Source organism: Microtus pennsylvanicus, chromosome 8 (assembly GCF_037038515.1).
Source record: "Microtus pennsylvanicus isolate mMicPen1 chromosome 8, mMicPen1.hap1, whole genome shotgun sequence".
Taxonomy (NCBI): Eukaryota; Metazoa; Chordata; class Mammalia; order Rodentia; family Cricetidae; genus Microtus; species Microtus pennsylvanicus.
The window spans coordinates 22,794,211-22,817,273 of record NC_134586.1 but is presented as its reverse complement, the minus strand read 5'-3'; the positions used below and the strand labels follow the sequence as shown (position 1 = coordinate 22,817,273).

Genomic DNA, 23,063 nt, shown 5'->3' with positions numbered 1-23,063 from the left:
AAGATCTTGACTCAACTTAGTTTTATCAACACATTCCTAGCTCTCTTACCCACAGACTCTACTAGCTAATCCATCCATCAGCATGACTGATGAAGATCTTCTCCAGATAAAGCTAACCAGAAAGAACTAGAAGTGGCTGCTTTCCAAGTTCACAGACAGCAAAGTCAAGGCTCCACGGATCATGCATCCATGACACTCACTTAAAGGATCAGATAGAGTTCCAGTAGTAGAGCCCAAAGAAACAGATCCATAGCCTGCTCAGTAGATACTTAACAAGAATAATCTTAAAGATTATTAACAGTACAGATAGGAGCACAGGTGAAGAGAACTGAAATTAGAAGTAAACAAAGGAATAAAATGTATGGGAAAATAAAAAACTAAACAAAGAAATAAAAATTATTTGGCTTCACGAGAAGAGGAAGCTGTTATTTGTAACAATATGGATGAACTTGGAGAATGCTATGTTAAGTGAAATAAGCCAGGCAGTAGTACAAATGATGTGCTATGTCACCTCTTTGAGGAATTTAGTCTTCTGTAGGGTATGTGGAATCTGAGTGTGGGACTGTGGTTACCAGGCCTACATCAAGGGAAAAGCAGAAGATGTAAAGCAATGGGTGTAAAGTTTTAGTTATGTAGAATGTGTACACTTTGGAGTCCCATTATATACCAGTCTGTAGCTAATAACAGTGGGGAGCATAAATAGAGTTTTGCTAAGAGGGAGCTCTTAGCCAGATGGTGTGGTGCACTCCTTTAATCCCCGCACTCGGGAGGCAGAGGCAGGTGGATCTCTGTGCATTTGAGGCCAGCCTGGTCTACAAGAGCTAGTTCCAGGACAGGCTCTAAAGCTACAGAGAAACCCTATTTTGAAAAACACACACACACACACACACACACACACACACACACACACACACGAAAGAGGGGAGCTCTTTTATGCTGAGTGCTCTCAACACAAGAGAAAAATAATTTAGAGAAGGGAGCACTGGAAGGGTATTTGGAGCAGGGGGTATGTCATGGTGACTTGTCAGATACATTAAGTATTCATAGCCTTTTGTATATCATCTGCCTCAATAAAGTGGTTCAGAAGATAAGAAATAAAAATCACCCACCAAAACAAACCTTTACAAGTATTTATTGAATTTCTTCTAGTAATTCTTTAAAAATGCATAGGTTGGTTTGTGTACATTAGTTACACATACCCACATATTCGGTTTACATAATTTATTAAAAATAGGTTTGTTCTTAAAAAGTGTGCTTTCTTGTGGGTTGAGCAGTCTGGATTTAAGAAGGTAATGTACTATTCATGTTGGTGAGGAGTCTAAAGCTGGCAGGATACTTGGAGTTTGCTGTTAGGGCTGGGTTCTTTCTCCATCCCACAAACGGCCAAGGCTGATGTGTATCTGTGAAGCAAGTGGAGTGAACTCCATCTCAGCAAAGATCAGTTGCTGATTTCTTTTGTGCAGAGATCCCTTCCCCTGTAGCCTCCATCCCTTTGAAGTCCTTACAAAAAGAGTATTTTTGCCAATCTATTTTGAGTCATAGAACAAAAAGAAATACGGGGAGTCTATGATGTTTCTAATATGTGTTTCATTTTCTATTCTTTCTTGGTTTTCCAGGAAGTATTTTGGAGAGAAAATTGGGCTGTATTTTGCTTGGCTGGGGTTGTATACATCGTTCCTTATCCCATCTTCTGTCATTGGGGTGATCGTGTTTCTCTATGGGTGTGCAACAATCGAGGAAGATATTCCCAGGTAAGTCCCTGTTAGAGGCAAGGCCCCGTTCCCGTATGGTCATAGTTTGGACTTTCGCCCCACTTGTGAGCACATTTCACACACCTCTTTCCAAAGTCCTCACTCTCTGTCCCACATCCCTTCCCACACATGGAACTTCCCTCCAGAGTCAGATCTGGGAGCTGCAGGGCTCGGGAAGGGTTGCAGAGCCATGCTGGTTCTCACGGTCCTCTTCTTTTCCTCTTCTATCTGCTCCCTGGGGTCATCACCTGGTATGGCAGGTAAATACCACGTGGTGAAAGGGATCATGACGGATAAATGGTTTTGCCCCTTAACTTCACAACATTTGCCTGATGGCTTCCCATCAAACGCAGGTCAGAGTATGTACAACATCATAAAAATCACATGTCCTTGTGGTCATATCTTGTAGCCACAGAATGCTATAAGAAGAGGCTGCAAGGAAGGGCCGTGCTATGGTTCAGAAGGTCAGAACTGCAGGAGAAACAGACCACATGGTAGGGCTCATGAAGAGCCAGGACTGAACAAAGGCTAGTCCTTATGGGAAAAGGAAGGTCGATGAAGAACAGAAGTACTTATCAATTGCTGGTGACATTATACATCAAATGTTTGATTACATCCAATCCCGGTATCACTTGGGAGGCCAAGGCAGGAAGATTGCTAGGATTTTTGAGGCTGGAATTGAAGCTATATTGTGAATTTGAAGTCATCTGAGGGTACAGAGTGAGACCCCACCAGAAACAGCAGCAGAGAAGTTTAGAAAAACAACTCACCACCAAAACAACCTCAAAAAAAGAAAAAAAAACATGAATCTTAAAACAACAAGAACTTACATGATCACACACACAGTCCATGTTCTGAGCCATCTTCTAGTATTATGTGTTAGAGTTAAAATTCCTGTGGCTCAGTTTGTCTTAGCTGGAGATGGGACACATCATGGCAGTGGTACTCAGTTCTGTAGCAACATGATGCGTTGTTGGGAACAAGATGAATTGAGGATACTGAGGGAGACTATGAATGTCCACTGTAGTTGGATGTGGGAGGGAGGGATGTTGTGGCAAGACTGGACTTGTTGGGGAAATGGTGTTCCCTAGTGAGAGGAACCAGCAGGCTGGTCTTGCCACACTCACTCTATAGAGATGAACTCACAAGGCAAGCCAGAGCTAGCCCTGCTGGTGTGGAGAACAAAGCTAAGTAAGTCAGGGTAGAGCTAAGAGTTTGTATTTCTGGTTGGAAATGACCAGGGCCTGCATAGGCTGCCAAGTTGTGTCTACACAGAAGCATTGTGCCATGTATGCATACACAAACTCACATGTGCGGGATATGCACACTTGTAGAGTGTATTGTTATCATTGCGATGTTCCATGGCATTTGCCAGTGTGCCGTGTTCTGTCACCTATGAAGAGCAGCCCGGCGGTTGCTCCTGAAGGAAGAAGAGTTAGATAATGCATTCATTGTTTTTCTCATTGTTGGAACAAAATGGCTGGAAAAGGAAACTTGTGGTTTGAGGGGGCATGGTGCATCTGGTGGCAGGGACATGAGGTAGCTGATCGTGTTATGTCCATAGGCTGGAAGCAGAGAGCAATGGCTACTAGTGCTCACATTATCATCTCGTGTTCTTTCTGATCAGCCCAAGGCCCAAACCTACTGGATGTTGCCTACACTCAGGGAAGGTCTTCTGTCTTCAGCTAAATCTCTCTGAACAGATCCTCGCAGACATGCCTATGGATGTGTCTTCTACAGCATCATAAACCCAGCCAGGTTGACAGTAAACCTTAACCATCACAATAAGATAGGATACAATGAAATGAAATACTAGGGTTCTTCATAGGCAGGAAGGACAAATGCCTACTGTGTTATGTTTGCGTGTAGTTATGTGTTTGTATTTTCATCCTGCAATCACACACAATTTTAAATTGTAAATCACAGTGAGGAAGCTTGACCCATGGACATCTGGTTGAAACTCTGATGGTTGATTTTCAGAGGCAAGGGAAAGTGTTTGAAATCCGGAAAGAGGCAAATCATAGAAAAACTATTTCCTGTGGTTTTTGAATGAGGCCTGCTCTTGTTTCATTGTTTTTAGTGATGGTCATCAGGGTCAGGTGTCACACGAGGTGGATGCACCTGCTACTTAGCCACATCCCTAATCCCAAAGACCTACTCTTAGAATATAACTGTGTATCCGTCAGAAGTCCAGGCTCTGTGGGCCCCATGAGGCCACACATAACTGATCCTACTCAACAGAGGATTCTAAATCCTGATAGGGAATCTGGACAAATCATATTTCTCAAGCTTTCTTAGCAATAATTGAGAGTGATTAAACGCTTTTCCTTGTGTATTAGGGAGTCACATTAATTGTACAAATCCATGCATTTCATTGTGTCAGTTTCACACACACACACACACACACACACACACACACACACACACACACACACACACACACACACCTTGTAAGAGGCCACCCAGACTCCTGAAATAATCACACAGAAATTATATTATTTAAATCACTGCTTGGCCAATCACTTAAGTGTATTGCTAGCTAGCTCTTTTATCTTTGGCTAACCCATTTCTATTATTTTATATTTTACCATGAGGTTTGTAGCCTACCGGCAAGGTTCCAACTATCAGGTTGCATCTTTCTCCTCTGGTGGCTCCATGGTGTCTCACTGACTCTGCTTTCTTTCTCCCAGCATTCAGTTTAGTTTTCCCTGCCTAGCTCTATTCTGTAAGTCATTGGCCAAAACAGCTTCTTTATTCATTAACCAATAAAAGCAAAACATATATAGAAGTACTTCTCCCCACCCCCAAACACAAACAAGTCATGCTTTGACCATCCACTCATCCTATTCCCATCTCTCTCCACCTGGTACCCTTCCTTCTCGACTGTTCTGCATTTAGGACACTTTTCTTCTTGTTTGTTTCTGAATACAAGTAATTGTGCCATACTTGCTTATAGATGCCTGACTTCATTCTGAGAGACTGACATTTGGGTTTGCATTGATAGTTTTGCATTGCAGTTGTTAGTGTTTGCTATTTGATTCATAGTCAGCATTCCGAGTGTAATGTGTCCTGGGTATGTTCTTGTCTGCTCCTGTCTATCTGGCACTCTACATATCTTGTGATTTTGTGTCTGCTGCTTTCCTTAGATCTGGGAAATTTGATGTGTTTTCATTGAATTGTTTTCCCTGTGTCTTTAGTTTTTATTTCAGCTCCTTATTCTGCACTAAGGCTTCTTAGATTTGGTCTCTTGATCAAATGTGCGTGTGTGTGTGTGTGCGTGCACACACACACACACACACACACACACACACACAAGTGGTGTAGATGGACTATATGATAGTTTAGTTCTATTTGATTTTTTATTTGTGTGTTATGAATACTTGTTCCTTTGTGTGTGTGCACATGTGCTCACAGTGTGTGTGTGTGTGTGTGTGTGTGTGTGTGTGTGTGTGTGTGTGTATGTATGTATGTGTGTATGTGTATAGGCTTGAGCCTGAAGAGTTCAGAAGGAGGCGCCAGATCTCCTGGAGTTGGATTTACTGGTTTTTAGCCAACCTACACCTGAGCTCTGGGAACTGAGCTGGGTCTTCTGGAAGGGCAGCAAGAACTCAGACCACTGAAACATCTCTCCAGCTCCCTGAGTTGCTATCTTTGTTCCCCATATGTTTTCCTTTAGTTATTACTTTTTAAAATTCACTGTTGAATTTTTGGTTTTTGGAAACAGGCCTCAGTCTAGGCAGCCTTAAACTCTATATGTAATAGAGAGCAACTGAACTCCACGGCTTTGAACCAGCCCTTGAACTGCAAGCACTGGGGGACACTGGACAAAAATTACACTGAATTCCATAGCCCTTTGCGAGATATTCAGTGCCATAATTCCCTCCTCTCTGCTGCCATTTTGACTGTCCAGATCGTCTTTGCTTCCTTTTGTTTATTTTGGCATAGGGCTTGTTGACTTCAGTTTCTCAAAGAACCAGCTCTTTGTTTTATCGAGCTCTTCGTGTTGTTCGTTTACTCTGTTTCCACTCATTTCTGCTCCCATCCTCATCAATTATTTCTTAACAATAACTTGGGGTTTGATTTGTTCCTTGGGATTTTATTTTAGGATCTTGAGACTCATTATTATGCTAATTACTTAAGGTTTATGTGTTTTTATACCCTAGCATGCATAGCTATAATCATCCTTCTAAGTTTTGCTTCTGTAGTCTCTCAGATTCTTGGTTTTCTGGGTGGTTTTTCATTTTTATTCGCTGATAGGAATTTTTTAAGTTTTCTCTGATAATCACTTCAATGACCTAATAATGGTAATAATTGCTCAAAAATATATTTTTTATTGATTTTATTGATTTATATATTATCTGCCCTCCTCTCCCTTCCTTTCCTCTTCTACCCTCTCCTGTGGCCCCCACACTCCCAATTTACTCAAGAGAGCTTGTCTTTCTGTTCTTCCTATGTAGATCCATATATATCTCTCTTAGGGTCCTCTCAAAAGTATATTTTTCAATCCCCATGTGTTGTTACGATCTCCGAAGTTTCTCTTGCTGCTGATCATAGTTTTAATCGAATATCATCTGCTAAGAAAACACACTATATGGAGGATTGTTTCAGACATTGCTAATTCTGGTATCAAGCTGGAATTCACTATGTTTTGATTCTGAAACATTTCTGGTTTTACAGCTGTACTGTCCTAGGAACTTGCAAAGGACTAGGGAATTTAGTGGCTCTTTATTCAGTTTCCCCAGCGCTCATGTCTGCTACAACTCTACTGCAGCTTCAAAGCCAGGAAAGACACACAATCATGGGGAAAGGTAGTTTCTTTTATTCCTCAGTGTTTGAGAGAAGAGATTTGAGCAGTAATATGTCTCCACGGTCATACCTAGAGAATGTCGCTCCGGAGAAAAAAGTCTCTTTTGCTAAGTACTTACATAGTGGAGGAAGACTGAAACATTCAAAAAGCAGCTGATTAATTTAAACCATATTGAGAAAGGAAGTGCTTTACTTCTTTACTTCAGATGTTGTGTGTGGATTTCCTGGAAACCCGCCTCCCTGTGCCTCCCAGCCTTGTGCTAGCTGCTCTTGTATCCCTAACGGTGCTCATTCACTCACTCTTAGGAACCTCATTTGCTTTAGGGTCTTCACTCAACTGGTCGGCGGGCCATTTGCCAACCTTCCTAGCTTTTCTAGAAGGAAATGATATATTGGAGAAATGACCTCTCGATTTATAGCCACAATCACTTCTCACTAGAAATCTGGATATTTTCTTATGAAGCTGGTGCATAAATCCGAACTGATTTCCATCTTGAGTGGGCTTCCTCATCTTTCAACGTGTCCACCAACAGCCTGTTTCAAGATGTTCAGTCCCTTTAATGCCGCTCCCGGATTCAGTTTCTCTAAAATTCTCTTAAATTGCTTGTATCAAAAAACCCCAACACATATCAAGCATTCTGACTTCAAATTCAAACAATTTGAGAAGAATCCACACTACTGTTTTGTACAGATAATAGACAGATGCCTGCATTTGGGTTTTTAAAAGTAGTTGTTAACATAGTGCCTGGCATGTACTTAAAGTGCCTTGTTCTTTTCTGCATTGGTTGATAATCTTAGGAATCTTTCTTCCCTGACCTTCTGGTATCTCTGATATTTAGTTAAAATTAGATGGAGTGAGACTGTACTTCCCTGGCATGGAAGTACGCAAAACAAGATAAGCAACAGTCTCAGATGCGCATGCACGAAGGGCAGAGTGAGGGACCCTGCTCTTCGATGTGGCTGCAAAGCAGAGCTCTCCTCTTGAATTGACACAGACAAATTATTTTCTGTGTAAATCTTGTTTTCTTTTTCTCTGAAACTTGCAACGCTTTCTAACTGTGCGGCGATGGCTTGTGTGACTCAGAAGGTTGAAATTAGCTTTATTTTCTAGTTTCATAAGATTATACAGTGGGGCCGGCACCGGCTATATTGCTAAGACATCAGCACTTAATAATTTTTCTGTGAGCAAGTTCTGCCTATTGACCCTTGCCAATGGAGAGCTCAGCCGCGAGCGAATGGGAAAAGCATGTTTCTCCTTAGAGACCTGGGCTTTCCACACTCTGACACAGAAGGCTTTTCCCTGCCGGGGACTTAACCCATTAAAGACAGAAGCTGGGGAGCTGGAGGGATGGCTCAGAGGTTAGAGCACTAACTGCTCTCCCAGAGAACCCGGGTTCAAAACCTAGCACCCACATGGCAGCTCACCACTGTCTATAATTCTAGTTCCAAGTTTCTGGTGCTCTCACACAAGTATACATGTAGGCGAAACATCCATGCACATAAAACAAAAGGAAATAAATTACTTTTTTAAAAAAAAGATGGGACTTTACAGAGAATGACAGTCCCCAGAAGTCTCCCGCTCTCCAAATGCCTTGTGAAGGGGAAGTTGACCCAGGCATCCTTGGCTCCTGGGATTCCTTGCAAGCCCTCACTTTACTACAAGCTAAGGGAGCTTGTAGGGGACAGTGGCCTCCCTCTAACAAACTGTTATCCAACACCTGCTGCTGCCTCTTTCTGTAGTGGACACGGCTTTGGGGGGCCTCTTTAGCATCACAGCTCCAGCTGAGGGGTGAGAAAGGAGTGAGAGAGTCCTGAGCCCTCCACCCTTTCTCCCTGAACCCCATTCATCTATGTCCATGAACGGAATACTACAAACAAGAGCAATGAGTTCATTTTTTCCTACCAGTATTTGGTAATGTGGGAATATCAAGGAAGTCATCCAGGGCTGGTAATTCTTTGATTCTTGTTGTTAAGTGTACATATGAGCCTTAACTTATTGGATCCAGCATTACTTAATGAATTGTGAATGTATTCATTAGTCTATTAAACAGAAATATATTTATAATGGGTTAGCACACAGGCCATTAGAGTCACTTGGTGCCTGTTTCCTTCTCTCAGTATAAGAAAGAGAATGTAGTCTTTGGAAGGATTTACCTTCCTTTTTTATTCTTCCTAATCCTGTTTCATGGTTGTCATAATTCTTAGTAGGTTGAAGGTTTTAGACTCCGTCACACAAATGGCTTAGAGGCGCTGATGGTGCACAAGTTCTTCTTGCACAGTTCTGGGCATTCCTTCTCACCTGCTTCTTCCAGAACAAAGGTTTTCAACCTGAGGGTTGCGACCCCTTTCGGGGTGGTGTCACCTATAGGACATTTACATGACAATTCATAACAGTAGCAAAATCACAGCTGTGGAGTAGCGATGAGAGAGTCTATGGTTGGGGGTCGTCACAACAGGAAGGACTGTATTAGAGGGTCGAGGCGTTAGGAGGCTCAGAACCACTGCCGTAGAGGCTAAAGCTTGTGTTGGTCCTGCCATGCGCTCTTGTTTGTTTCGGCTTGGGACCAGGTCACACATTTGCAACCACGTGTTCGTAAGGCAGCCCCGTAGAGCAAAAGAAAACCTCCCGTACTTGAAGAACGACTGAAATCCAACCTCAGTGTGGTGTTTTATCCACAGCTGGGCATGTCTCCCACCAACCATACAGACGCAGCACATCCTGAAGAGGCCTTCTCAGGCATCATTCAGTGCACATACCTCGGAGATGACCGTTAGCGTTCTGGGAAGTGTGTATGATAGAGAGCTATCCACCTTAGGAGATGGCTCAATCATTCTTTGTTACCATTCGAGAAGAGTAAACACAGCCCTAACCCACCCACCCCTGTCTCTGCAGCAAAGAGATGTGTGACCACCAGAATGCCTTCACCATGTGCCCCCTGTGTGACAAGTCCTGCGACTACTGGAACCTCAGCTCAGCCTGTGGGACTGCGCGAGCCAGCCATCTGTTTGACAACCCCGCCACTGTCTTCTTCTCCATCTTCATGGCTCTGTGGGGTAAGTTGTCCTCACAGTGTCTGCTCAACAGACAGCTGCAGTGGCCAGGGCATGAAGGCCATCGCCTTTGGTTTATTTACCTCCGTGTGTTTTCTTCATACTCGAAGAAGTATTTGAAGCACAACACCCTTTCCTCCTTTGATGATATACGAGAAAAGAAACAGGAATATCCTTTATGGCTCACTGTGTTTTCTCTTAGAGGAGTAATGTTGACTCCACACTGGCCTCAAGTATGACTGACAAGGAACTTGAATATGTGTGTGTTCTAAAACCTGCCGGCAACCCATAAGGCACAATTCCTTAGTCATATGAAGCCATGGAGACAGAATGCCAGTGTGCTGCCATGGTGGGGTACCATGGGTGTTAAGATGGGCTCCTGACTTTCAGGCTCCATGCTAGTTACTGTACCCCATGAGTGCAGACTGTGGAGATTTTCTTTCAGGTAAAAGTGATGCTCATGATAGTCTCACTGAAGGCATCTGTGAAAGGCAAGCAACTCCTTTATTTCCTTCCTGCAGTCTCCCTGGAGCACCAACATAGTTAGCTCACTCTGCACCGTACTCATCTGAACACACACATACACATGCACACACACACTGTTCTCACATACACATGATGTTCTTACACACACGTTGTTCTTACACATACAGTATTCTTATACATATGTGTGCACACATAAATGCACTTACATGCACATGCATGCACACGCAGTGTTCTTACACACATGATGTTTTTACATTCTTATACATGCACACACAGGGTTCTTGCATACACACTGCTCTTACACACACACACACACACACACACACACACACACACACACACCATATTCTTACAAACCGGGATGCCCTCCCCATGGCAACTGAACAATTCTGAATGACATAACCGGGTACATTTAACAAGAGCCCAAGTCAACGTGTTTCAGTTCATGTTATACCACCTGGTTTATACTCATGGTGAAAGTGCAGGGCCTCCTCCGTCTACTGGTTCAACCTTCAGTATGACCACAGTCCTGCTGCCAAGCCCATTTGATTTATCCCCACGTCTGCATGGGGTTGGAGGGCCTGTCACAGAGGACCCCGAGTCATGGGTTCCTAAAAGATGAGAAAAGGAGGAGGAGGACAATGAGAAGTCAGAGAGAGAGAGGAGGAGGAGTTCTCATGGTTGTCCAGGGAAGAGGATCACAGATTTCTAGCATTCCCCAGTGGGAATCTCTTCTTGGGCAAGACAAAGCTTATCTGGGAAGATTCTGCCTTGCTAGGTCTCCACCAGACGCCTCCAGAGGGAGCTCTAGTTTTCAGTCTCAGGGGACTCCCAGCAGCATCTGGGCAGCCCTTCAAGACAGTAGCAGCACACAGGAAGAGATGGGACCTGTGGCTTGTCAGTCAGCAGAAGGGAGTGAAGGGCAGCAGCGTGCCGCCTGGGCAGCCACAGGCACCAGTGTCTCCCAGCAAGCACAGCGTGTGTAGCTACCCTGAGGTCCGCTCCAGCCAAGTTGGACCCCAGACTATGGACTCCACTTTGGATTTAGTACAAACCAAGTTCCTATTCATTTGTCCTGTTGATCCTGCCAGCATGGAGTGGCCATCCCTTTAAAACCCGGGCCCATGGTCTCCCATGAACGTCCCTGAGATTCACCGCTCCCGGCAGCAAGGTGAGGTTTTCAGCTCCATTTCAATCTCAAGCCCCAATCTCACTGCCCATGGTCTGCACTCAATCGCTTCAGTAAACAGTCTCAATAATTGACTACTGCCCCCATCCCTGGAAAGTCCATAGAAGTGGGACTGCATCTTGGTTTAGGGCAGGGCTTTTTTTTAAAATAATTTTTATAGCAGCCTTGCTGTGTTTTATGTGATTATGTATTTGGAGTGTAGCAGCCAAAAGCCCTAGGCATGATTGCCTACAAATTACAATTAAAAATTACAGTAATGCCTCTCATTACCATGATTATTATGATTAGTGGTGCACTGTTGGGTGGCCCAGGCTTGCCAGGAATGGGCTGGAAGGAAGCAGTTCTGAGCAGAAAGACAGAGAGAGTCAGATAAGGTGACAGCCAGGTGAGGGTTTGAAGATGCCTGCATCGTGAAGACGTGACTCTGCAGATCCCGCCTGTCAGAATATCTGCCCAGACTCCTGCAGATGTAGCCTTAGTCTGTAGCGAGAGGTGAAGTTCTATCCACAGGAACAAAGAGCTGGGGCTCACAGCTCCGAATAGAGGCAGAGAAAGCTCTGTTCAGGCTTTGGCAGACTTCAAAACATCTTGGTTCTGTTCCTTGTCAGTTGTGGGTCCCAAAGCCAGTGAATGGAGTCCTGGCTTGGCCCACAGTTATTAAATGCTCCCTGAAGTCAATGCTCCTAGCCAAGGTGGTGCCTGGTTGCTTTGGGGTTGGTGCTTGAGCTGTGTCCTCACCTACAGTCTGGGTGAAATAACATTCCCTGTAGTATTTCTGCAAAGAAGGGTGAGACTGTGGAAAGCAGAGAGCTTAGTCTGATGTTGTGCTTGGGAAGTGAGCCGAGTGTGATGGCGCCCTTCCTTTTCCCTCACCCACAAGACACCTCTGCTCGTTGCTCCCTGGCTTCTCTTCTGCACCCTCTCAGCCTGCCTTCCCTTCCCTTTTCCATGGAGAGGCAAGTTGATCAGCACTCCAAGTCCTGCCCTGTGTGTATCCTCTTCAGGCACTGGGAAGGGTAACAGGACAGTGTCCCCAAGGCAATGCCAGTCTCAGGAGGTAAGATGCACTCACAGGAACAAAAGCTTCAAGTTCAAGGGAGAAGACTACACATCATGGCCACATGATGTAGCGCAAGTCAACACAGGGTAGCTTTGAGTGACTGTATGTTCAGCTAGCACAGGATTCTGCTCGGTCCTGGGATGTGCCTGAGTTAAATACAGGTAGTCGGGATCTCAGCAAGAGTTTTCAGTCCTGTTATGGTCTGAAAATGGCCTCTAGAAATCCAGCATGGTGTGCAGTGAGGACCACTTTGCTGGCATCATGGACAGTACAAAACCTGAGGGATGATTCTGGGAAGTGTCGTATTCCTTCCTTTCCAGATGCCATAATCAGGATGAAAATAGGATTACGGAGGCAGAGTGATGTGGACGGGGTCAGGATGGGATGAAAGAGGAACCTGGAGATGGGGATAATTTACACAGTTGTAGACGGACGGGAGCGTAAGATGAGCAGAGCAGCAATGCAGGCGTGAGGCACGTTAGCAAATGATGGAAAGGTCCAGAGAGAAGGTCTACGTCAGACACACATGTCTTAGGAGCCAGAGAGAGCTGAGAGCTTAAAGACCCATGAATTCAGTCAGGGGAATTCATTTTCCTTCTGCCTATCCCATTTTCATGGCCAGAATCCATTGTTAGAATCCAATACCAATGCCCTCTTCGGCAGCCAGCCCATAGGTTTGTTTTTTTTTTTTTCAGTGTTATGCCGAAGGCCATGGTTGCTTTGTGCCTTGAATGACAAACTGCAAATCCAACTACTTTAGACCACAATGCCTAAAGGGTTCTTCTGTTCAATGCTGATGTTTTAGTGTGGATTTGTTATTTCTGGAAAATTAGAAGTTGACCAGTGCTTGCTCAAAACACAAGAGATTTATCCTAATAAAACAAGAACGAGATGTATGTAAGTGTGGTAGGGCAAAAGTGAGAATAATGACTAAGCTTCAGGCAGACACAATCTGCACAGGCAAGATGAGGCATAGTAAAGAGACTATGGAGCCCTGTGTGAGTCAGGGCTCAACTGCCATTCAACTTCAAGGGCAGGGCATTTTTTTGCCCTTGTGGTTTCTGAGGATTGAGCCCACAGTTGGCTGGCTCCATCACTTTGGACCCGAAGGACATGAAAATGTCATAATAGTAGATGGCCGTCTCAAGGTGACCATAAAGCAAGGAGAAAGAGGAGGGGGAGGGATCTGGGGATAAAATATTGTCCCTATGAGTATATCCAAGGGATCCATTTCCTCCAACGAGATTCCATCTCCTAAGTTTCTATGACCTTTCAATAGATCTTAACATCATGACTCTATCAATGGACTAACTCATTGATGAGCTCTGAGTCCCTACGATACAATCACCTCCTCAAACCCACCAATGGTCAACCAAGTCTTTAGCAGGTAGCTTTAGGGTGATAGTTTAGGTCCAAACTATAATTCTGCTTTAATTTTATTTTCCTTATCCTCAGAAATTTTTTTCATTTCTTGGCCTCAGTGTCCTTTTTCTCCAGAATCTAGAAGTGAGGAAAAGTTCATGTGTCCTTTAAATACAAGTCATGTGTGGTGTAATAATGTGACCATCGATAAACAACCACACATCCAAAATGGCCACTTAGTACTATGTTGCTCAATGATCTTTTAACTGTCTACATGGTTAAATGTGATGACAAGCTCACCAGTTGATTCGTTTCTCAGAATGGTTCCCCTTCATAAGTGGCAGGTGCCCATGTATCTGTAAGGCACCCAGGGATGTGGAGTGTTTTGAGTAACTCCAGGCAGAAAGTCACAGGGCTCAATGCTATAATGAGAGTTCCTGAATTGGAATTCTGTACGTGTGTGTCCCACCTGCACTGGTAAGCCCAAAGACTACCCAGAATCCACTCTTCATAAATAATTAAATGTTTTCCTTCTTTTTAAGCTACCATGTTTCTGGAAAACTGGAAGAGACTACAGATGCGGCTGGGCTACTTCTGGGACCTGACTGGGATAGAAGAGGAAGAAGTAAGTCCCCTGCACACTGCCCTGGGCCCTTGCTTTTCTTTGATCCTAGAAATAGACGCTCTGAAGCAGAGAGTCTCTAAAAGTTTTCCATCTCAGCCACTGTCACTGGCTGAGGCTCTCATGGTTTGTTGGCTATGCCATGGTTTTTCAGCACTAAGGTGGGTTTAGATGTTTCTTTTGGGAGTTCAGATTCTTCCTTTGAGTTGTTAAAGTATAGAGTTTTGAGACAAGAAGAGAACCAAGTAACCTCCTTTGGAAGAAGAGATCGCACAATGTTCACAAAGAAGTGGCCATAAGTAACCTTGAGACCAAGAAACCAGAGGGAAATGAGTCATTGGTTTAGAGCTGGAACATACCAGAATGCCTGTGAGCCTATAGAATACCAATGTAGGGAGGCATGGGTGGTACTGGTGAAGACTGCTGGGACAATTGACAAAGACAACTCCATTAGGCCACTTTGATAGGATTCAGTAGACTGTGAATTGAGAGAATGAGCCAAGGGAAAAAAAAGGGTAGAATTCAGGGTGGGGAGGAGGGGTAGATGATGTTTAAGGTAGATATATAAAAAAAGGTAAGCCTTCCTTTTCAGCTCCTTTGAGAATTAGTGCATTAGCCATGGCTCTGATAAGCTGAGAAAAAATCATAACCCTTACAATTTATAAGGGTTACTAACACTGGATATTGATCATGGGCTAAAAGTGGGCATCAGATAGGAACTCTGGTACTGTGGGTGCTTTGGGTGACTGTTGTAGAAGGCTGCTCATTCGTTCCTAGCAATCTAGACTCAGATTAACTACACAGAAATTGTACTAATTAAATCATTGTTTGGCCTATTAACTCTAGCTTTTTATTGGATAGCTCTTACATTTTAAATTAACCCATTTCTATTATTTTATATTTTATCACGATTGGCAAGGTTCCTGCTGGCAGCTCGCATCTTTCTCCTCTGGTGGCTCCATGGCATCTTCCTGACTCTGGCTTCTTTCTCCCAGCATTCAGTTTAGTTCCCCCCCCCAGCCTAGCTCTACTCTGCCCTATCACAGACTTAATTCATTGACCAATAAAAGCAACACATATACAGAAAGACTTTCCACACCAGATGACAGTGAGGGACTGTATCTGGAAGGTCCAGGGACCATTCCATCATCTGAGCACTAACATGCAAGGCAAGTTGTACATGTTAACGTGGCTGGAGAGGAATTCTTCTCCTCACTGTCCTATGGTGACTGTTGGCTATTCCTGTGTTCTTATTATATGGCCTGATACTATAAGAGAACATGAGTGAAATTTCCAGTTTAGTCTTGTTTTCAAGCCTGCGTTGTCCCCATGTCTGTAGTATGCTATCATTTCATATCGTTAATGCTATAATTAGTCAACATGCCTTTGAACAGATGGCCTGAGCAGTGGCAGGCACTGTATGGCAACTCATGGGATGGAATCTACCAATCCAGGGCACAGTTAGCTAAGTTCTCTAATGGGAGAGGTATACTAATGTAGCCTTTCCCTGCCTGAAATGGGCTTTCAAGGTCTGAGGAGATGCCTCAGTACTTAAGGGCACTGGCTACTCTTCCTGAGGATTCCCATCATCTATATGGTGGCTCACAGCCATGAGTGATCCTAGTTCTAGGGGATCTCAAGCTTTCTCATGGCCTTCATGGGCGCCAAGCATGGAAGTGGTACCTAGAGGTACACACAGACAAAACAACCATACATACACAGTAAAAAGAACATTTTAAATAGCAAAGGTTTCCAATAGGTTGTACCTATCCTACTGCATTCCATGATTTGATATAAGTAAATTAACCCACCTTATTAGAATCTTCCCTGCTAAGCCCTACATATGGAACCAGTCCTATTATTGACTCTGCAGCAATAATAGACTATGTGTTACGGATTATGTCCTATAGAGTCAAATTAGTTGGGAGATAGGCATTAAAGACTATCAAAGCAACTATATTTCTTAGAGATAATGACTGACATAGTGTTCTCAACAGAACTGTAGAAGTTAGCTTGACTATGGGAGATCTAGCTGGAACATATTGATTCTATTAGTCCTACTTGATATTAAAGCATAGATAGGGAATAGGAGAGGGAGGAAAGAAAAGGGGATGAAGGGAAATGTGGTTGGCTATTGGGAGGTAGGTGTAAGCACCTGTTACAGTCCTAATGCCACAAATTGAGTTGTCTCCAAAGGCAGGGAAAAGAAACACCCTGCCACACAAGCCTATGTGAGCCAGAAAGAAGCTGGTTCTCCGATAGAGAGGACATGCCGACACACTCGCACACAGAAAAGCCTCGGTGATGACTCAGTGTCCTTGAATCCTGGAAGGAGTGGAATTAGAATCCACTTGTTGTTCTAGAGCTGAGTCTCCTGCTCTGATTAATGCAATGAGCCAGGGCAACCTTCAGAGATGTGCATGAGTGAGGAACTTCGGGGCAGGTTGAGTGGGACCTGGGCAAGGTTGGGTTTGCCTGTGGTGTAGGGAAACGTTCCTGTGGGGTTTCTGTGTGGGGCTGGGTCTGTGCCTTACAAGTGCTGGTTGGGGCCAGTGTGAGAGGAGGGAAGTCAGGCTCAGCTTTGCCTTCAACACATTCTTGTTTTGGTTTCAGATTGGAGTGTACCCAAATTTCCATTTTGTTTTGAACACAGACCTTAATCATGCATTGTTTAAGTGTGGAATATGGAGCTTAGTCCCTGAGCCCCCAAAGGGGTACATTCAAAAGGGGGCTGCTTGGTCTGTAAATATTTAGAACAGAGGGGAGACTATTATAGAGAAATTTCTTCTGACTAAGACATTGGTAGAGGTAAAAAGTTCTTCCTAGTGGCTGGCCACCACATGGCAGATGTGGGGTCAGGATTAGCTTTCCTGGTTTCAATGCCCTCAGGGTAGGTTCGCCTGAACCCCTGCCCATAGGGTCAGCTCTAGTGTGCTGCTCAGGTGAGGTGTACACCTGTAGTGAGGGGTAGGGTCAACTTTCCTGAGTGTAAGGGGAGAATGGAGAGGTCAACTATCCTCTGAGGGCCAGGGCCAGCTCTTTGAGGGCCAGTGAAGGGAAAATACAGTTTTAAGGGATGGAGATGTTGCTCAGTAGCAGAGTGCTTGCTTGGTACATCCAGGTTCTAGGCTCCAGTTAATTGCACCAAAACACAAAATCTTATAAAGAAAAACAAGGAGTTTGAAAATTTGCTGAATTTTAATTGACAAAAGAGGGAATAAGCGGCACCCCCAAGAAGGAATCAGCAATCATGACCCCGATCTGGGAAGCTAGAAGTGTATAGCAGTAATAGCAAGATGCCTTGGAAGGTCTGATGACTAGAGGAGCCAGGGAGGGACAAAGGAATCAGTACCATCTGGTGGCCAGATCAGGGTTGGCACTGATTGTTATCTGTGTCTCCTGGGAAGGAGTGGGAGGACAGTTAGACCAGGTGTATGTGACTGGCATAGGAATTCCAGGGTTTATATAAGTCAATGAGTATTGAGGTGTATTTAACTGACATTCCAGTGAGTGACAGAAGGGATGGGGTTAGTTGAGGGGTGGGAAGAGGAAGGGAAGTGTCCTAGAAGGCCAGGAATGTTTTCCCCAGGATCAGGGATTTTTTTTCAACATGCTTTTCTCCCCTGAGGTCTTCTCTAGCAAACATGCACCTTCTCAGGGGGGCAGGATGGAGCTGGTGCCCACACAGGCCACAGCCCACTGGCCTTCGGTGCCTCCTACATGGGGTCTTCTCAATCTATAGGAGTGGAATAAGCAGGGCCGCTGCAAGTGTAGCTTATAAACTGGTTACAATAGACAGAGAACGGAGCTTGCTTTCTTATGAGGGTCGGGAGGTGGGGGAGCCACCAATCCCTAGGGTCAGCCTATAGGACCAGTGCAGGTCTTTATGGACTATCTGAGGGATACGTTTGCATCCAGTGTCCTGTCCTTCTGTCCCGAATGACCTCAAATCATCCGAGTCTGTCTTGAAGCCTTCCTTCAGGCCAGCTCCTGAGGAGGCTTCCAGATGGAAACGGCTTCTGGAGAGATTGCGGATTCGTGGACTCTGACATGAGATCAGCCATCTATGGAGTTTATGCTTAGGGACTCTTACGCCCATCTTCTTGGGGCTGAATGTGGACTAGAGTTTGCTCTGCCCATGAGCTTATCTGCCCAGCTTTTGAAGGAGTCTGTAGTTTCCTCAGGTGCGCTTGACTACAAATAGGAAATATTCTTGTTTGATCTGCCTCTGCTGAGTAATGGACAACTGGATTCTGTGAGTCAAAAGGCAGGGCTTCTTCTAAATGGACAAATGAGGTTGAACTTGGGTGAGGTGAGCTCCAGCTGTAACCATTGTGAATCTAGAGATGGGTTAGAATTGCGTTGTTGGTCATCGAGGGAGAGCCCAGGAGTCTCCCTTACACCCTTTACAGGAGCCATGAGAGAAAAAAGCTCCTGCGGCTGGGCAAGGTTTAGAACACGCATGCTGGCACTTGATAGATGGTGTGACCACAGCTTTGAATTATGAACTTTCGTTAGAATAATGAAGAAGCACATCGGAAGGCTGTTGGCACCCAGGGCGGGAAACTTCAGCCCACACTTCCCAAGCTATTCCAGCAGGATCCCGATTATTGCAGCCAGAAGTTGTTCTGCGGGAAATGGGGAGCCGAAGAATATTGGAGGAGTGTCTTTAGTGGAGTGCTAGTTTCTAGAACCTTCAGTATGCTCACTGAGAGTCTCAGAGGATGATTTCTTGGGAAATGTTATCCCTGAAGTCTTTTTTCAGCTGCAACCCTTTTGGAGTGCACCTTAGGGAATGCCGCGCTGGAGAACAGAGGATGGTAGAGGGAGAACATATGTGTGCTTCAGCTGCACTTAGAGATATCTGTGCATTCTGTGTGGCGCCAGTCACCACGAGAAACAGACAAGAAAACAGCACAGGCAGTTGGTCCTTCAGAAGAGAACAAGACTCTCAGATGGGCACAGCCAGAGAGGAAGGACAACATGTGTGTGTGGCTACCCTGGACCTACAGTGTCCGGTGTAAGCTATGTAACTCTAGGAAATTGGAGAAGAACTTGGCTGGTGGATACATCACTGTGGTTAGAGAAAGACTCCTGGAAGGGGTGGGTCCGGTGTGCCTGGAAGATTGTGTGTTGGCCGAGGGTCTGCAAACATACTTAAATGTTATCACCCACCATGGCATGCTCCTTTCCTTAAGCAGTGGTAGTCAGGTGTCTAGAAGGTTGGCCTCTAGTGTCTCTGGCATATGGTTGGTAATAAAGAAATTGTGTGCCACCTGAATCTGTGTGTAGGGGTCTGATGCCCCATTCCACGAATTGAAAGAATGTCTCCAGAAGCTGTTCCCATTTGGGAGTCTCCTCGGGAGTCGGGCTTGGAAAATGAACAAGAGCATGCAATCCTCACACCTCAGGAATTCATTCACCTTGGAGCTAGCCACTGTAGGAAGGCCTGTCAAGAGAGGCCTGTTGCCCGCGGCTAAGTCCCCTTGGAAGCGAGCCCAGTGTCCAAAGTGGTGTGATTTGACCGCGCTCCTCTTGACTTGTTGAAAGCTCTTTCCCATACCTGGTGACTGACAGTCCAATTTGGATTGACAGAAGAGCCTAACGTTGTCTCTTGCATGTTCGCATTGCTGCTGTATGCCCAAGTCAGTTGCTCACCTATGCTGTGTAGACGGGTCCAGGTAATGGGTTTTAAGATCCCCCATGACTACCTTGACTTTGATGATTATTGGTTACCATTTTAGCTGGCAGAATCATGAAAGAGAGAAGTATTTTTGCTTTCCCCAAATTCCCAGCTGTAGGGCATAACTCTTCCCAAGAGGGACTGCGCTCCTTGTAAGTGAGTTCAAGGCAGGAGGACAGTAGCGGGTGGGTCAGAGCAATTCCCCTCTCTTTGCTGTTTGCTCTACCAAGCACATAGCTTCTCCTTATCAGCTGCCTGGTTAACATCTTCTCTTTCCTTTCTCAACACCGGTGTCAACCCCAGGAACGTTCCAAGGTTTGGTTCTCAGTGTGACAATAAGTGTTGTGTGTCTCGTTTCTCCCTGCAACACTGTGTTCTTGATATAGAGTCCTTGTAACTGTGTCACGTGGCAAACCATGTCGATAGTGTCCATTCCTAAACCCGGTTTGATGTACTTGTGGTGTCCGGTTCTGATCCGCAGGCCAAGGTCACTCTCCTTCCTGTTTACTAACTCTGTTTACTTACTCTTTGGTGTAGGAACACTCCCGGCCTGAGTATGAAACCAAAGTCCGAGAGAAACTGTTAAAGGAGAGCGGCAAGTCAGAGGTCCAGAAATTGGATGGGAATTCGCCTGAGGATGACGAGGTGAGAGGCTGTGCACATAGCTCTTTCTGGTCTTTGTTGGAGCTGGTTGTTGTGCTATTTGGGGACCCAGTGCTGGGACCCTGGCTGTGGAAAGGGGTGATTGTGGACAGGATGGAGTGGGAGCTTGATGTCTGCCATCATCCTAGGGATGGAGTCCCTGAGGAACAGGTTGTCATGGTGATTAGATCCTTGGAGGTCCATGTGGAACTGTGTGGACAAAATGGGAGGGCGCATTGGAGAAGAGAGAACCCTTCTCGAGGCTGTTTCCTATGGACAGAGTTACCTGGGTACCTGTTACCATAGCAAGCCCGAAACTAACCTCCATGGATCCTCATTCCCCACTGGCCACTGTCCTAAGTGCTCTGTAATCTCGATTGTTCTCGTGCTAAATCTACGAAGCTGGTATGAAGATGTGTAAAGGAGAGCTCATGGAGGAAAGATATGCAAAGACTGTGTCACTGGCTAGAAGTCACACAGCCGATAAAGCTAGCCATGGCAGAAGTCCTACCCTTTGCCCTGGCCTTTAACCATCATGACACACTGGCCTCAGAACGAACGTACCGGGGAAGTCAAAGGATAAAGCAGAAAACGGTTCTTAGGGCCCACAGAGGCAAAAGCATGGCTGTATTTGCTTGAGTTACACATGCTATGTCCTGTGTAGCTCATTCTTCAGGGTGGGCCACAGGAGGAACGCGAGGAACGCGATGTCCTCTGGGTTGAAGGAATTGTTGCCATTTGTAAATACTCATGGTGCGTGTGTATGTGGGCCCTCCTTGGCAGTACCTGCCTCTGAGTGCAACCCTGATTTAAATCAAGATTGTGTGTTTATGTCTTTCCTAAATCCGATTTCTGAAAAAAAAAAACAAGAGTGAAAATCTGTTGTTTTTCAATGTGTCTTTTCTTCATCCTGGATATGAATTCAAATTTTATTATATTTTACATTCTTTAAGTTGCAGCCATTCATGTTAACATGCAAATTTATGCAAATACCAAAACAGAAGAATGTGGTGTTTTTGAGCCCAGAATACTAGCTTTTTTTTAAAAAAAAAAAAAAAAAGAGAAAATAAGACTTAAATAGAAGGGGTGGGGGGGGTCTGCGGTTTTTTTGTTTTTTCTCTTCTAGACTTAAGTCCAAGAATGTCAATTAGTCTGAGAAACAGTGAGTCTGGTCTTAGAAAAGGCTATCATCTCTGCTACCTTTATCACAAGGTGTATATTCTGTGTTCTGCCAGCTTCAGCAACCTCATGCAACTGACTTTCTCCAGCCTAGAACAATATACATTGGATAATTTTATAGAAAACACACATAGCTTTTATGGACCAGTGACTCACTTAATTTTTTAAAATAGTATTTTATTATTTTCAGTTATAAATGCGTGTGTATGTGCATGAGTGCAGGTGCCCAGAGAGCCCAGAGATGTCTGGTCCTCCCAGAACTGGCGGTAGAGGTGGCTGTGACCGGCCTGCTGTGGGCTTGGGGAGTCAAGTTTGGTTCCTCTGGAAGAACAGGAAGTGCTCTTAACCATGGAGCCATCTCTCCAGCTCCACTCATTTAATTTTAATTCTGTAAACGGGAACGCCAATGAGCTGGAATTCTGTTCGGTGGGGCTGTGGTTCTCATATAAATATTGCTTGAATATATGTGCATGATAGGTCAAATAACTTTCGGGAACTATGAATAATTAAGAAACATCTGAATGCATTATGAATGATGCATATGTTTATATTGTAGCGTTCAGCATCTCTTTTCACTGCCCTGTTGAGAATGCAAAGCTCAGAACATCTAATGGGCGGTGGGAGGAAATGAGTTTCCCAGTGAACAGCGTGAGATAAACACGGCCTGCGTTTGATGGTCAGGGTCCTTCTCATGTTCTTCCGATTCTGGTAATATTGCAAGTGCTTCTTCCTGTTCTATAAATCAGAGCGCTGATGGGTGATGTGACGGTGAACATGATGCTGCATTGAGATCTGGTGGACAGGGGGCTTCTCTTTCCTGGAGGAAGAGGTGTGGCCAGTACCCACTACAGAGCAGGCTTTGGGCCATTAAGGAGTGTGAGCTGGCCATGAAAGGCACCTGCTCTAGAGAACAGCCTGGAACGAAGAATCAAGTCTAGCTAGGCTTGGATGCACTACTTTCACCCCGGTGGTTCACCTGGACCCCTCTTCACTGTTCCATCTTCTCTCCATCCCTACCCTCCTATGGAGTGATAAAAGCACTCACCTTTACTGAGGTTCATATCAACACAGGACACTCCCTAAGACCACACAGCTGTTTGTAGGGGAGCCAGTCATTGGTTCTGTGTAACCCCAGAGAGCCGTCACTTCTTTTCCCTTTAAAAATTTTGAACACGCCACATACGTTTAGAATCGAGACTTAATTCTCATACTTTAAGAATCACCCAGGCTTG

General features: G+C 44.8%; 1 protein-coding gene across 2 annotated transcripts in view; it reads left to right on the top strand.

Moving 5' to 3' along the window:
• The window catches only part of Ano2 (anoctamin 2), a 362,201-nt gene that overhangs the window by 183,157 nt on the left and 155,981 nt on the right, over window positions 1-23,063 (top strand). For both annotated transcript variants that reach the window (XM_075981962.1, XM_075981963.1), the window contains 4 exons: window positions 1,617-1,751; window positions 9,451-9,611; window positions 14,248-14,330; window positions 20,548-20,655. In XM_075981962.1, coding sequence (XP_075838077.1) covers window positions 1,617-1,751; window positions 9,451-9,611; window positions 14,248-14,330; window positions 20,548-20,655 — 487 coding nt within the window. The remainder of the gene's footprint in view (window positions 1-1,616; window positions 1,752-9,450; window positions 9,612-14,247; window positions 14,331-20,547; window positions 20,656-23,063) is intronic.